At 42.4% G+C, this 12,631-nt stretch overlaps 1 protein-coding gene across 2 annotated transcripts in view; it reads right to left on the bottom strand.

Annotated features, from left to right (window-relative positions):
- Positions 1 to 856: 856 nt before the first annotated feature.
- Positions 857 to 12,631, bottom strand: part of PCBD2 (pterin-4 alpha-carbinolamine dehydratase 2) — a 52,926-nt gene continuing 41,151 nt past the window's right edge. Inside the window, exons 3-4 of one of the 2 annotated variants that reach the window (XM_021084778.2) lie at positions 2,349 to 2,429; positions 857 to 1,108 (exon numbers count right to left, since the gene is read on the bottom strand). In XM_021084778.2, coding sequence (XP_020940437.2) covers positions 1,013 to 1,108; positions 2,349 to 2,429 — 177 coding nt within the window. In that variant the 3' untranslated portion in view covers positions 857 to 1,012. The remainder of the gene's footprint in view (positions 1,109 to 2,348; positions 2,430 to 12,631) is intronic. The other variant, XM_085014607.1, reaches the window with a different exon arrangement.

The following is a 12,631-nucleotide window of genomic DNA, read 5'->3' as shown; positions in this document are numbered from 1 at the left end:
TGTTCCTTGGATGGGTATATACACATGCTTTTCATCTATATTCTAATCTCATGAATAACTACATTCCTGAGATCCTTCTAAGACCAGCTCTTGCCATTTTTAATTGTATTCCATTTTACTCCTGTCAGTGACACATGGAGTAAACAGAGCTTTTTACTGGATGATACCCAAGTAGCTTCTAGCTCAGTGGCGAAAGACTTTCCGTTCAAAGGTCACAACATGCAAATGCTGGGGGAAAAAAACCGACCCTTGGTTCCTCCTTAGCTCAGGAGATCAAATAATGACCTGGCAGGTGGGTCAGTGTGACAGTGAGTCCTTATGTTGCCTCACCTTGCTGGAAGCCACAGATGAGACACTTGTCCTCTCCCTTGGCCCTGTCTGAAATAGAAGCATAAAACACGAGACAGCTTACCCAATTTCTGTGACCTCTGTAATGCAATTAACTGCTTAAGTAATACCAACAGCTGAAATCCAAATCAACCTTTTTGGGGACTGTACCTGCAGCGTGTGCCAAGTTCCCAGGCCAGGGACTGAACCTGAGCCACAGCAGTGACAAAGCTAGACCACCAGGGAACTCCCGCAACAACTGGAGTGTCCTAAGAATCATTCCCTACAGTTACACCCTTTACCTACAGAGTTCATCATCCCTTCCTACCTTACAACCGCTCCCCAACACAACGCATCCGTAAAGTCACCGTAATCACTACAAGTCCTGGGTTATGAAACGTCTGCCTGCTCCCCACCCCAATTTCCGGTCCGTAAGGGTGTCATTCCTCTTTGTGAATATGATTAACGGAGTTACCCAGGTTGATTCACCTGATGTCTGTGACGAGGAATAAGGAAGCATACCTCAGGCTCGAGTTGAAATCATGTTTATTTAAGCACTGATTTTACAAAATGCGACAACTCAAAAGGTGAACCAAATTTAAAACTTCATTTGTTCACGTAAACTGCCTTCAAAACCCACTGGAGCGAAGCTGTGTGTCAGATTTTACATGCGTTTTGGAAGAGGTCACACGGAAGCAGCGGCTTTGTCAATAAACTTGGCCAGCCTCACATCTCTTTTGGTCAGTCCACCACAGTCATGCGACGTGAGAGTTATCTGCACCTGCGAGGGAGGGAACCAGCTGTTAAAACCCTGAGAGCAATTCGTGATACTCTGCTTTGGTGGTTCAGAAATCAGTCCATGACTCAATATTTATCTTTGAGAACTGGGGAGATTAAATCATCTAGAAAATACTACAGTGTGAATAAGCAGTGTATTTCCAAAATCCAGCAAGCTCCAGGGGCACGGTCTGCTTCAGGCCGGGCCCAGCAGCCACCCGGGGATAAAAACGTTCACTTGTGAAGGGCAAATGAGCCGCCAGAATCGAAAATCTTGTCTCTTGGGGGAACAAAAGAGAGAGAGAGAGAGAAAGACTGAGGTTCCATTTTAACTCCCATTACTTTAATTACACCAACTATTTCCAGGTCACTAGAAAAACCAAGCTATCAAATGTAATATCTCAGCAACCATGTTAAGAAAGCCCATTTCCAATTTAGGGAAGTGGGGTGGGGGCGGGGTGGAGGACCAGACTGTTGCCTCTTGACAAATGGATTAAAAAGTAAAAGTAAAAGCAGAACCATGGGCAAAGGGAAGCAGCCAGGAAAGACAAGGGCACACTGGCTCCTGCATGCTCTGAATTCTTCCAATAAATCACAAAAATATGTAATCACAAAAATACTACACAATTTTCTCTTTTCAAAGAGGACTTTCAATGAGACAAAAGAACCCCAGGGAAATCTAGGTAAGACATTCCACATGGCAGGACCATCAAGGCAAGGACACTTTTTGAGCGAGCCTGCTTCTCCTCGCTGTGCCCCCTTAGAGCTACTTGATGACGCCTCTTCACTCTCCTCTTAAGAAGGTCAGCTCCCGCTGAGAATAGAGAATTTAATAAATAGTTATTACCTAAAGCACAGTTGAGCAACTTTATTTCAATGAGATAAATCAGCCCTGTCTGTCTTATTTGCTACCGTTTCTTCCGATACTTGAAGAAGGTTTGAAACTGTATCTATGTGACTGATAACCAGGTTTAATTCAGGAGCCTAATGTGGCCCAACTTTTTCATACGAGTTTCGGTAGAAGACAAGCATGAAAATAAAGAAGTCGGGCCCTGTTCTCTGGAGCGGATCTGAAAATGTGTCACTAATCTGCAGTAACACGCAGCGATTCTGAAAGAAAGAATAAGAGGATATTTTTCTAGGCACAATGACGCTGAGCTGCACAGGAGGACAAGCAAGAAAGGAAGACGGGCGTCTCTTAGGCACCGTAATGAAGGGATCCCCCCATAAGGCAGGTCAGTTACCTTGTTATACACATTGAACCACTCCGGGTGATGATTCATCTTCTCTGCTTGGAGAGCAACTCGGGACATAAAGCCAAATGCCTGCGGGAGATGAAGTCGAAAACGATGACTGCCAGTGCCCTCTGCCCCCGACCTGAGAGAGACACTGCAGCCACCCAACCAGATACAGACAGACACGGCTCCATCCTCAGGGCTGCCTGGAGAAGCGAGTGTGAAAGCGAAGGGTCTTTACGGAGCTGGGGGAGCGGGGCGGCCCGACTCGGACCTGCTGCTCCAGGGAGAAAAGCAATCGGGCTCAAATAAACAAACCAGGAAATTGGTCTCACCCAGTGACCTGTCTGGACTGTTTAATAGTCCTTAGGACGAGACGCTCCAAAAGAGGGAATAATTTCCCTTCAACCCAGGGCCCTGGGTCTCACTACCTGGCCCCGACTCTTAGGAGTCACTTTTGCTGCAGCGCCGCTCTGCTCTCTGTGCTGAGGGACTGGGCACTAACTACAGCGTCCACTGCAGGCACTACGGAGAAATGTCAGCGGGTCTTAAGCAAAAGCTCCGGAAGAAATGAACAACCGGGGGTTCCCTTCGTGGCTCCGTGATCCACGAGGATAAGGGTTCGATCCCTGGCCTCGCTCAGTGGGTTGGGAATCCGGCGTTGCCGTGAGCTCTGGTGTAGGTCGCAAATGCAACTTGGATCCGGCGTGGCCGTGGTATAGGCCGGCAGCTGTAGCTCCGATTGGATCCCAGCCTGGAAACCTCCATATGCCGCAGGTGCGGCCCTAAAAAGCAAAAGGGAAGGAAGGAAGGAAGGAAGGAAGGACCAACCCATCCCCCAGGCAGGCCAGGAGGAGATGAAAGACTATTTTCATTGCCGTCCAGAGTGGAACAGAAAAGCCAGGCTTGCCCCCTAAGGTCTTCTGGCTGCTGCCCAGCGCTGCCATTTGGAGGAGAAGCCCTCTGCTCAGGCAGGTGGCCGCAGACCCAGCCGCCAGCCGAGAGAGGGACCTTAGGGCACTGTCTTCACACCACAGGGAAAGTGCAAACCGCATTTCCTTTCGCAGAAGGCAAATGCGTCCTGAGAGGAAAACGCAATTTTTCTCGTGGCTTGCTTTCAAATTGTTCTGCGGGTAATTGCAAACAATCGGAGAGTTTGTCTCTCTCATGTCTAGAAAGCAGAAATACTAGGCAAAGCATGTTAATTACAATGTGACAGAGAAATTCACAGGGCAGTCCCCGGTTCAGCCACATAAATAAAATGTAACTTCTTGACCCCCCACCCAGAGAAACCAACGTCATGTTAGTTGGGCTGTGTGTTTTGGGTCACCCAATGACATAAGAGAGCATTTCCAAGCTAACGAAAAAACAAAAGGAAGATGTCACTTTCGAACAATTCTGTCATTCATGATGGTTCCTATCTCAGAAGTGACTTTATGTGGGATAAAGATGACCACTTGGCCACTTAATACCTGAAGGTTTTCCCTGTCAGGAAACAGAAGGAGTGCAAGAAAAATCCATTTAACGAGGAATGGGATTATCACTGGGAAAACAATATTCACTCTCCTACCACTTCTCATTTCATAACTCGATTCTCTAGATCATGTGAGGGGAGGGGACAAGTCAAATGAGAACAGTGTTTTAATTATCCACAAAGTTAACCTGTATTAACTTATGTAACTTAGGAATTTTTACCCTGTTGGCCCATAAAGCCTTGTTCTTGTTTAGCTTTACGAGATTTACAATCTCACCGTCACCCCGAGAGACAGCAATATAGACATTAATGGCATGGGGTTTGGAGCCAGGGAGTCCTGGATTCAAACCGCAACTCTAATATTCAATTACCATGCGATTTAACTTCCAGCCTCGATTTTCTTCCTCCTCCGCCTTTTTTTTTTTTTTTTTAATGGCCACACCCACAGCATATGGAAGAGCCTATATGCCAGGCCAGGGACTGAATCTGAGCCACCGCTGTGATCTACAATGTAGCTGCAGCAATGCCAGATCCTTGAACCCACCGTCCCGGGCCAGGGATCAAACCCTGCACCTCTTCAGCGACCTGAGCTGATGCAGTCGGATTCTTAACCCACTGCACCAGAGCAGGAATTCCACGCCTCAATTTTCTTATGTAAACTGGGGATAATAATAAAAAGGTCATGGGATTACTTTAATAAAAAAAAGAGATAGGAGATATAAACTCACTTTGCACAGCACCTGGCACAGAGGAAGAGAAGACTAACGGCGCATACGGCTACCACTGCTGCTGCTGGCCAAGCACACCGTAAACCTTTAAGACAAATGGGAGGTGGTTCTCTCACAGCCCCCAGCCTCTAAGATTCCACCTGTTGTCTCCAAAAGAAGGACCCTCGCCTTTCCCCATGTGCCATGAAGAGAGACAGACACATACATCCCAGACAAACAGACGCTACCCTGTGGGATAACACCCTGCGACACCCCGACTGGGGAAAAGAGCTTTATAACAAGAAATCAGCGGGCATCGCCAGTCACTGCCCAAGTTCTTAAGCCAAGTGGCCTCCATTTTTTTGAGCCGCGCTGTCCTACAAGGTCCAAGTGGTGCTCCGCATCCCTTACCGCTGCCCGAGAGCCAAGCAGACTGAGTGGATGATGCGAACACGGTCCGAAGTGCTCCCTAAGTCTTTGACCACCAGCTGCTGCCACTCGAGCAGCAAAATCCATCCATCACAAATACGACGTAAAAGAGAACACCCGCTGATCAAAGAAAAGCAGCCACCCTAACTACACACAATATAAAAAACAAAAGCACCACCACATCCCCTCTCCAAATGTATATTTTCCTCGGTTTTACATATTTCCCTTCAAGTGTCACCTAATATTCACATTTAATAAAATATCACAAAGCCTGGAGTTCCTGTTGTGGCTCAGCAGGTTAAGAATCCAACGAGTCGGAGTTCCCACTGTGGCTCAGTGGTTAACAAACCCGACTAGGATCCATGAGGATGTGGATTCGATCCCTGGCCTTACTCAGTGGGTTAAGGATCCGGATGCCATGAGCTGTAGTGTAGGTCGCAGATGCAGCTCAGGTCCCACGTTGCTGTGGCTGTGGCAGAGGCCGGCAGCTGTATTCTGATTCAACCCCCAGCCTGGGAACCTCCATATGCCTCCAAAAAGCCAAGCAGCCAAAAAAAGAAGAAGAAAAAGAAAAAAACCCAAGTAGTATCCATGAGGATGTGGGTTCGATCCCTGGCCTCTCTCAATGGGTTAAGGATCTGGCGGTGCTGCAAGCTGTGGCACAGGTCACAGATGCAGCTGAGATCTGGCTCTGCTGTGACCATGGCATAGGCTGGCAGCCACAGCTCTGATTCAACTCCTAGCCTGGGAATCTCGACATGCCTTGGGTGCAGCCCTAAAAAACAACAACAACAAAAAAAAACAAAACACAAAGCCTGATAAGCCATTTGCAGAGGATTTACTCCTAATTCTTCCTTAGGGAAAGAATACTCAATCTGCTCTGGAAGCAAAAGGTCAATTCCATAATCTTTCTTCCATATAAAAAAATAATAATCCTCCTCCAAATATTTACTTTTAAATCCACAAATTTTAAAAAATCTATAACAATACACATTCAAATTAAAAGAATTTCTGCAAGCAAGTCAGATGAGTAGGTAAGAGAGGAAAAAAGCAAAGCTCAAAGGGGAATTGTGATTATCTGGAATACAATAAAGAAGGAATATGAGTAAATAGCAAACTTGGCAACAGTGAAAAGCATTTGTCCCTTCCTTCAAAAGATTTATTTTTACAGCCCAAGCTATTTGTTACCAGGATGCCAGGTGGAATCTAAAGGCCTTGAGACAGCTAAAAATACAGGTAGTCTAAAACTATTACATGAAAGAAAGCTGCAAACAGCACTATTCACAATAGCCAAGATGTGGAAACAACCCAAATGTCCATCAACAGATGACTGGATTAGGAAGATGTGGTGTATATACACAATGGAATACTACTCAGCCTTAAAAAAGTACAAGATCATGCCATTTTGCAGCAATGTGGAAGGAACTAGAGACTCTCATACTGAGTAAAGTGAGTCAGAAAGAGAAATACAAATACCATATGATATCACTTATATCTGGGATCTAATATATGGCACAAATGAACCTTTTCACAGAAAAGAAAATCATGGACTTGGAGAAAGACTTGTGGTTGCCTGGGGGGAGGGGGAGGGAGTGGGATGGATTGGGAGCTTGTGGTTAATAGATGCAAACTATTGCTTTTGGAATGGATTAGCAATGAGATCCTGCTGTGTAGCACTGAGAACTATGTCTAGTCACTTAAGATGGAGCAGGATAATGGGAGAAAAAAGAATATATACGTGTATGTGTAACTGGGTCACCATACTGTACAGTAGAAAAAAAATCGTATTGGGGAAATAACAATAAAAAATAAAATAAAATATAATAAAAAGAAAGCTGCAAACAGCCCAAGGCAGAATAGGCACCATCAACCTAGTAAAAAGTTTATAGAACGGGACTAAGTGACTGGATAAATGAAGCAGAACTCAACGAGAGTTTCTAAGAATTAGAAAGTAATCAATATAGAAAACAAAGTAGGTCTAACATGTAGATAAATGTTGCCAATAAGAGAACAACTTTAAAAAAACACACAGAGGAGTTCCCGTCATGGCACAGAGGAAACGAATCCGACTAGGAACCATGAGGTTGTGGGTTCAATCCCTGGCCTCACTCAGCAGGTTAGGGATCTAGTGTTGCCATGAGCTGTGCTGTAGGTCGCAGATGAGGCTCAGATCTGGTACTGCTGTGGCTGTGGTGTAGGCCAGCAGTTATAGCTCCGATTTGACCCCTAGCCTGGTAATCTCAAAAAAAAAATCTCTTTTTTAGGTGCAGCCCTAAAAAAGATAAACAAATAAATAAAAATTTAAAAACACCAGAAAAAAAATGGACATGAAATTAAAGAATATTGCCAAAAAGAAAATATTTAAATCTATAGATTATAAAAAGTCAGTCATGGGAGTTCCCATTGTGGCACAGCAGAAATGAATCCAACTAGTATCCATGCAGGTGTGATCTCTGGCCTTGCTCAGTGGGTCGGGGATCTGGCATTGCTATGAGCTGTGGTGTAAGTTGCAGATGTGGCTTGGATACCACATTGCTATGGCTGTGTCAGTGGCATAGGCCAGCAGCTGCAGCTCCAATTCCATCCCTGACAGGGAACTTCCATATGCCACAGGTGTGGCCCTAAAGAGCAAAATAAAATAACGTAAAATAAAAAGTCAGCCATGTCTACATATACAAGTAAAGCTAGTGAACTTTGAAGATTAAAAAATCCATTTGGCATCTAATCAAAAAGATCAATTCATCTATAATGATGACTGCTTTTTCTGTCTTTTTTCAGGGCCGCACCCAATGACATATTGGAAAGTCCTAGTCGATCAGTTGAATCACAGCTGCAGCCACCAGCCCACACCACAGCCACAGCAATGCCAGATCTGAGCCACATCTGCAACCTATGCCACAGCTCACAGCAATGCCAGATTCTTAATCCACTGAGCAAGGCCAGGGATCAAATTCAACCGTAATGATAAAAAGAATCTGGCTAACTTCAAATTTCTACATATCAACATTCAACATACAAGTCAGAGGAACAATGCCTATAAAGATTTTAGGAAATGAAATCGAGAAGAATTTTATACCCAGCTAAACTGTTGCTGAAAATTAATGCAAAAGATGTACATTTCTAAAAATGCAATAACTCGGGAATAATTCCTATGCACTTTTCTTGAAGAAATTTTTATGAAAGGATGAAGTATAAGTAAGAGATGAATGGAGAAACTATATCAAAACTATTGGCAGCAAGTAATGAGTGCACTCAGCTCTAGCTGATATCTAAAACAACTGTGGTGATTATAGTTACAGAATAAAAGGTAAATGCTATCAACCATTAAAAGGGTTGAAGGAAATAGAAATAGGAAAGGTAGATGAAAGTTCAAAAAAAATTTACAATCTCAAAGATCAAGTGTTAAAGATATAAGTATATTTAAAGGTATAAGTCCTAGAACTAAAAAATAATATGAACTAAAATTATATGGTAAAGGAGAAAGGAGAAGTGTAACTTTGATATTGCTTAGTAGAGAGATGCTTAACATCTAAAGACATGCTAGCTAAATGCTATCTAAAGAAATGGAGGATTACATTTGCTATGTAAAATTATAGGTTTAATAGTATCCACAAGAAGAAAAGTAAAAATAGAAATACTCACAATAAAGTAAAGGAAAACACAATTAAAATGCAAGAACAACAACAACAAAAAACCCACAACCCATATAATGATTTAAATTAAGAATGAAAAAAGTACACTGGTTCTATCATGTTTTACAAGACAAAACACTGTTCTAATCAACAAATGTAAAGAGCCTTAATCCAATTAATTAAGATAAAATTTTATAATCAACCACTATAAATAAAAGGGCAAATAGGAGTTCCCGTCATGGCTCACTGGTTATCAAATCCAACTAGGAACCACGAGGTTGCGGGTTTGATCCCTGGCATTGCCGTGAGCTATGGTGTAGGTCGCAGACACGGCTCAGATCCAGCATTGCTGTGGCTGTGGTGTAGACCAGCAGCTACAGCTCCAATTCAATCCCTAGCCTGGGAACCTCCATATGCCACGGGAGCGGCCCTAGAAAAGGCAGAAAGACAAAATGAATAAATAAATAAAAGGGCAAATATAAAATTTTTTAAGAAATCATAGGGTAATTTATAACTATAAAGTATACCAATAATGAAAATGAAGACTGAGTAACTGTGAATATCTACATTACAAATAACATGGCATCAAAATCAATGAGGCAGAAATGACAGGGAACACAGGCCAAACAGAAACATTTATAGTTGGAGACTTCAATTCACATCTCTTAACCCATGGCATATTAAGTGAACAAAAATTCAAACACAAACTACTTAAATACCTAATTTAAAAGGTAGATGTAAATGATAGATTTTAAATCATAAAAATAAGAATATAGCTTTTAAAATATATATATTGAACATTCACAAAAACTGAATATACATTAACCAAAGAAAATCTCAATAACCAAGAAATAGGAGTTCCTGTCATGGCGCAGTGGTTAACGAATCCGACTAGGAACCATGAGGTTGCAGGTTGGATCCCTGGCCTTGCTCAGTGGGTTAAGGATCTGGCGTTGCCATGAGCTGTGTGTAGGTTGCAGACGCAACTTGGATCATGCGTTGCTGTGGCTCTGGCATAGGCCAGCAGCTACAGCTCCAATTCAACCCCTAGTCTGGGAATCTCCATATGCCGTGGGAGCAGCCCTAGAAAAGGCAAAAAGACCAAAAAAAAAAAAAAAAAAAAAAAGTAGAAATTGTATTGATAACATTTGCTGATAAAATTAAAAACTAGGACACAAGTGCAGCAAGGAGTACTATGTGAATAATTTTTAAATTCTTTTAAAACTCTTGGGTCAAAGAAGAAATCAACACTGAAAATGAATAAAAATTAATAATAAAGGAGTTCCCATCGTGGCACAGCAGAAATGAATCCAACTACGAACCGTGAAGTTGCAGGTTCAATCATTTAACAAACAAAACACTGAAAGAACAAAACACCATGAGCAAATAGGATTTATTCTAAGAATGCAAGGATGGTTCAATATCAGGGAATTATTAATATAATTTACCATCTTAATAAATCAAGAGAAAAAAATCGTACATGACTTCCATAAATTCTGCAAAGATATTTGATAAAATCAATATATATTATGCATTAAATCTCATAATGAAATATGAATATGTGGGCCCCTCCTTAAATTATAGACCATATTCTCAGCACAAAAGGCAACATCTTGGAGTTTCCCACTGTGGCACAGTGGGTTAAGGATCCGACTGCAAGGACTCAAGTCACTTGAAAGTCTCGGATTCTATCCCTGGCCTGGCTCAGTAGTTTTAAGGACCCAGTGTTGCTGCAGCTACAGTGCAGGTCACAGCTGTGGCTTGGATCCAATCCCTGGCCTGGGATCTTCGAAATGCCAGAGGTGTGGCCATAAAAATAAAAATTATTAGAAAAATTTTAAAAGGCAACATTTTTCTTAATAAGGAAACAGTAGAAGAATTTCCATTAAAGTTAAGAATAAAACAAACCAAAATAAAGACAAAAAAGTCAATAGCTTTTTTATAAAAAACAACAAATTAGAAAATACACTGAAGGGAGTTCCTGTGGCTCAGCAGTAATGAACCTGACTAGTATCCATGAGGATTTGGGTTCAGTCCTTGGCCTTGCTCAGTGGGTTAAGGATCCCACATTGCTGTGGCTGTGGTACAGGCCTGCAGCGGCAGCTCTGATTTGTAGCCTGGGAACTTACATATGCTCCAGGTGCAGTCCTAAAAAAAAAAAAGCAATTTATTAAAAATATATATATGTGTGTGTGTGAGCATACAGGAAGAAAAGTTTCCATCTAAAATGACACAGGAGTGGAAGAATATACAATGGAGAAAAGACAGCCTGTTCAATAAGTGGTGCTGGGAAAACTGGACAGCCACATGTAAAAGAATGAAATTAGAATACTTCCTAATACCATACACAAAAAATAAACTCAAAATGGATTAATGACCTAGATATAAGACAAGACAGGAGCTCCTGTCGTGGCTTGGTGGTTAATGAATCCGACTAGGAACCATGAGTTTGCGGGTTCGATCCCTGGCCTCGCTCAGAGGGTTAAGGATCTGGCATGGCTGTGGCTGTGGCTGGAAGCTACAGCTCCGATTCAACTCCTAGCCTGGGATCCTCCAAATGCCATGAGAGTGGCCAAGAAATGGCAAAAAAAAAAAAAAAAAAAAAAACCAAAAAACCAAAAAACCCACAAAAAAACAGACACTATAAACCTCTTAGAGGAAAACACAGGCCAAACACTCTCTGACATAAATGACAGCAACATCTTCTCAGAACCACCTCTTAGAGTAATGACAGTGAAAACAAAAATTTAAAAATGGGACTTCAAAGTTTCTGCACAGCAAAGGAAACCCTAAACAAAATGAAAAGACAACCCAAGAATGGAAGAAAATATCTGCAAATGAAGCGACTGACAACGGATTCATCTCCAACATTTAAACACCTCCTACTGCTCCATACCAAAAAAATAAACAACCCCATCAAAAAAGGGGCAGAAGATCTAAACAGACAATTCTCCAAAGAAGACATACAGATGGCCAAAAAACACATGAAAAGATGTTCAACATCACTCATGATTAGAGAAATGCAAATAATCAAAACCACTCTGAGGTACCACCTTACACCAGCCAGAATGGCCATCATCCAAAAGTCTACAAACAATAAGTGCTGGAGAGGGTGTAGAGAAAAAGGACCCCTACGACACTGTGGGTGGGATTGTAAATCGGTGCAACCACTGTGGAAAACAGTATGGAGATTCCTCAGAAAACTAAACACATAACTCCCATTTGATCCAGCAATCCCACTCCTGGCATCTATCCAGAGAAAACCATGACTCAAAAAGACATATGTACTCCGGATGTTCATTGCAGAACTATATACAATAGCCAAGACATGGAAACAACCTAAATGTCCATCGACAGAGGAGTGGATCAAGAAGAGGTGGTACATACACACAATGGACTATTACTCAGCCATTAAAAGGAAAGAAATAATGGCGTTTGCGGCAATATGGATGGAATAGAAATTATCATGCTAAAAGAAGTCAGACAATGAGACACCAACATCAAATGCTATCACCGACATGTGGAATCTGAAAAAAGGACACAATGAACTTCTTTGCAGAACAGATACTGACTCACAGACTTTGAAAAGACTTATGGTTTCCAAATGAGACAGATTGTAGGGGGGATGCACGGAGGGTTTGGGATGGACATGCTATAAAATTTGGTTGTGATGACTGTTGTACACCTATATATCAAATAAAATTCATTAAGAAATTTAAAAAAATTTTTTAAATAAACAAAATAAAATGACACCAGGAGTTCCCTGTGGTTCAGTGAGTTAAGGATCCAGTGTCATCATCGCAGCAGCTTGCACCAGCTGTGGCACCAGTTTCAATCCTTGGCCCAGGAAATTCCACAGGCCATGGGCATAGCCAAAAAAATTGGCACCAGGGAGTTCCCATCATGGCGCAGCGGAAACGAATCCAACTAGGAACCATGAGGTTGTGGGCTCAATCCCTGGCCTCCATCAGTGGGTTAAGGATCCAGCATTGCCGTGAGCTGTTGTGTAGGTCACAGACACAGCTCGGATCTGGTGTTGCGGCTGCTGTG

This window comes from Sus scrofa, chromosome 2 (assembly GCF_054392235.1).
Source record: "Sus scrofa isolate SSC_HxYL_T2T_F1_AM1 chromosome 2, Sscrofa_HxYL_maternal_Yorkshire_Landrace_v2.0, whole genome shotgun sequence".
In the NCBI taxonomy this organism is placed as follows: Eukaryota; Metazoa; Chordata; class Mammalia; order Artiodactyla; family Suidae; genus Sus; species Sus scrofa.
This window is presented reverse-complemented; position numbering and strand designations above follow the sequence as displayed.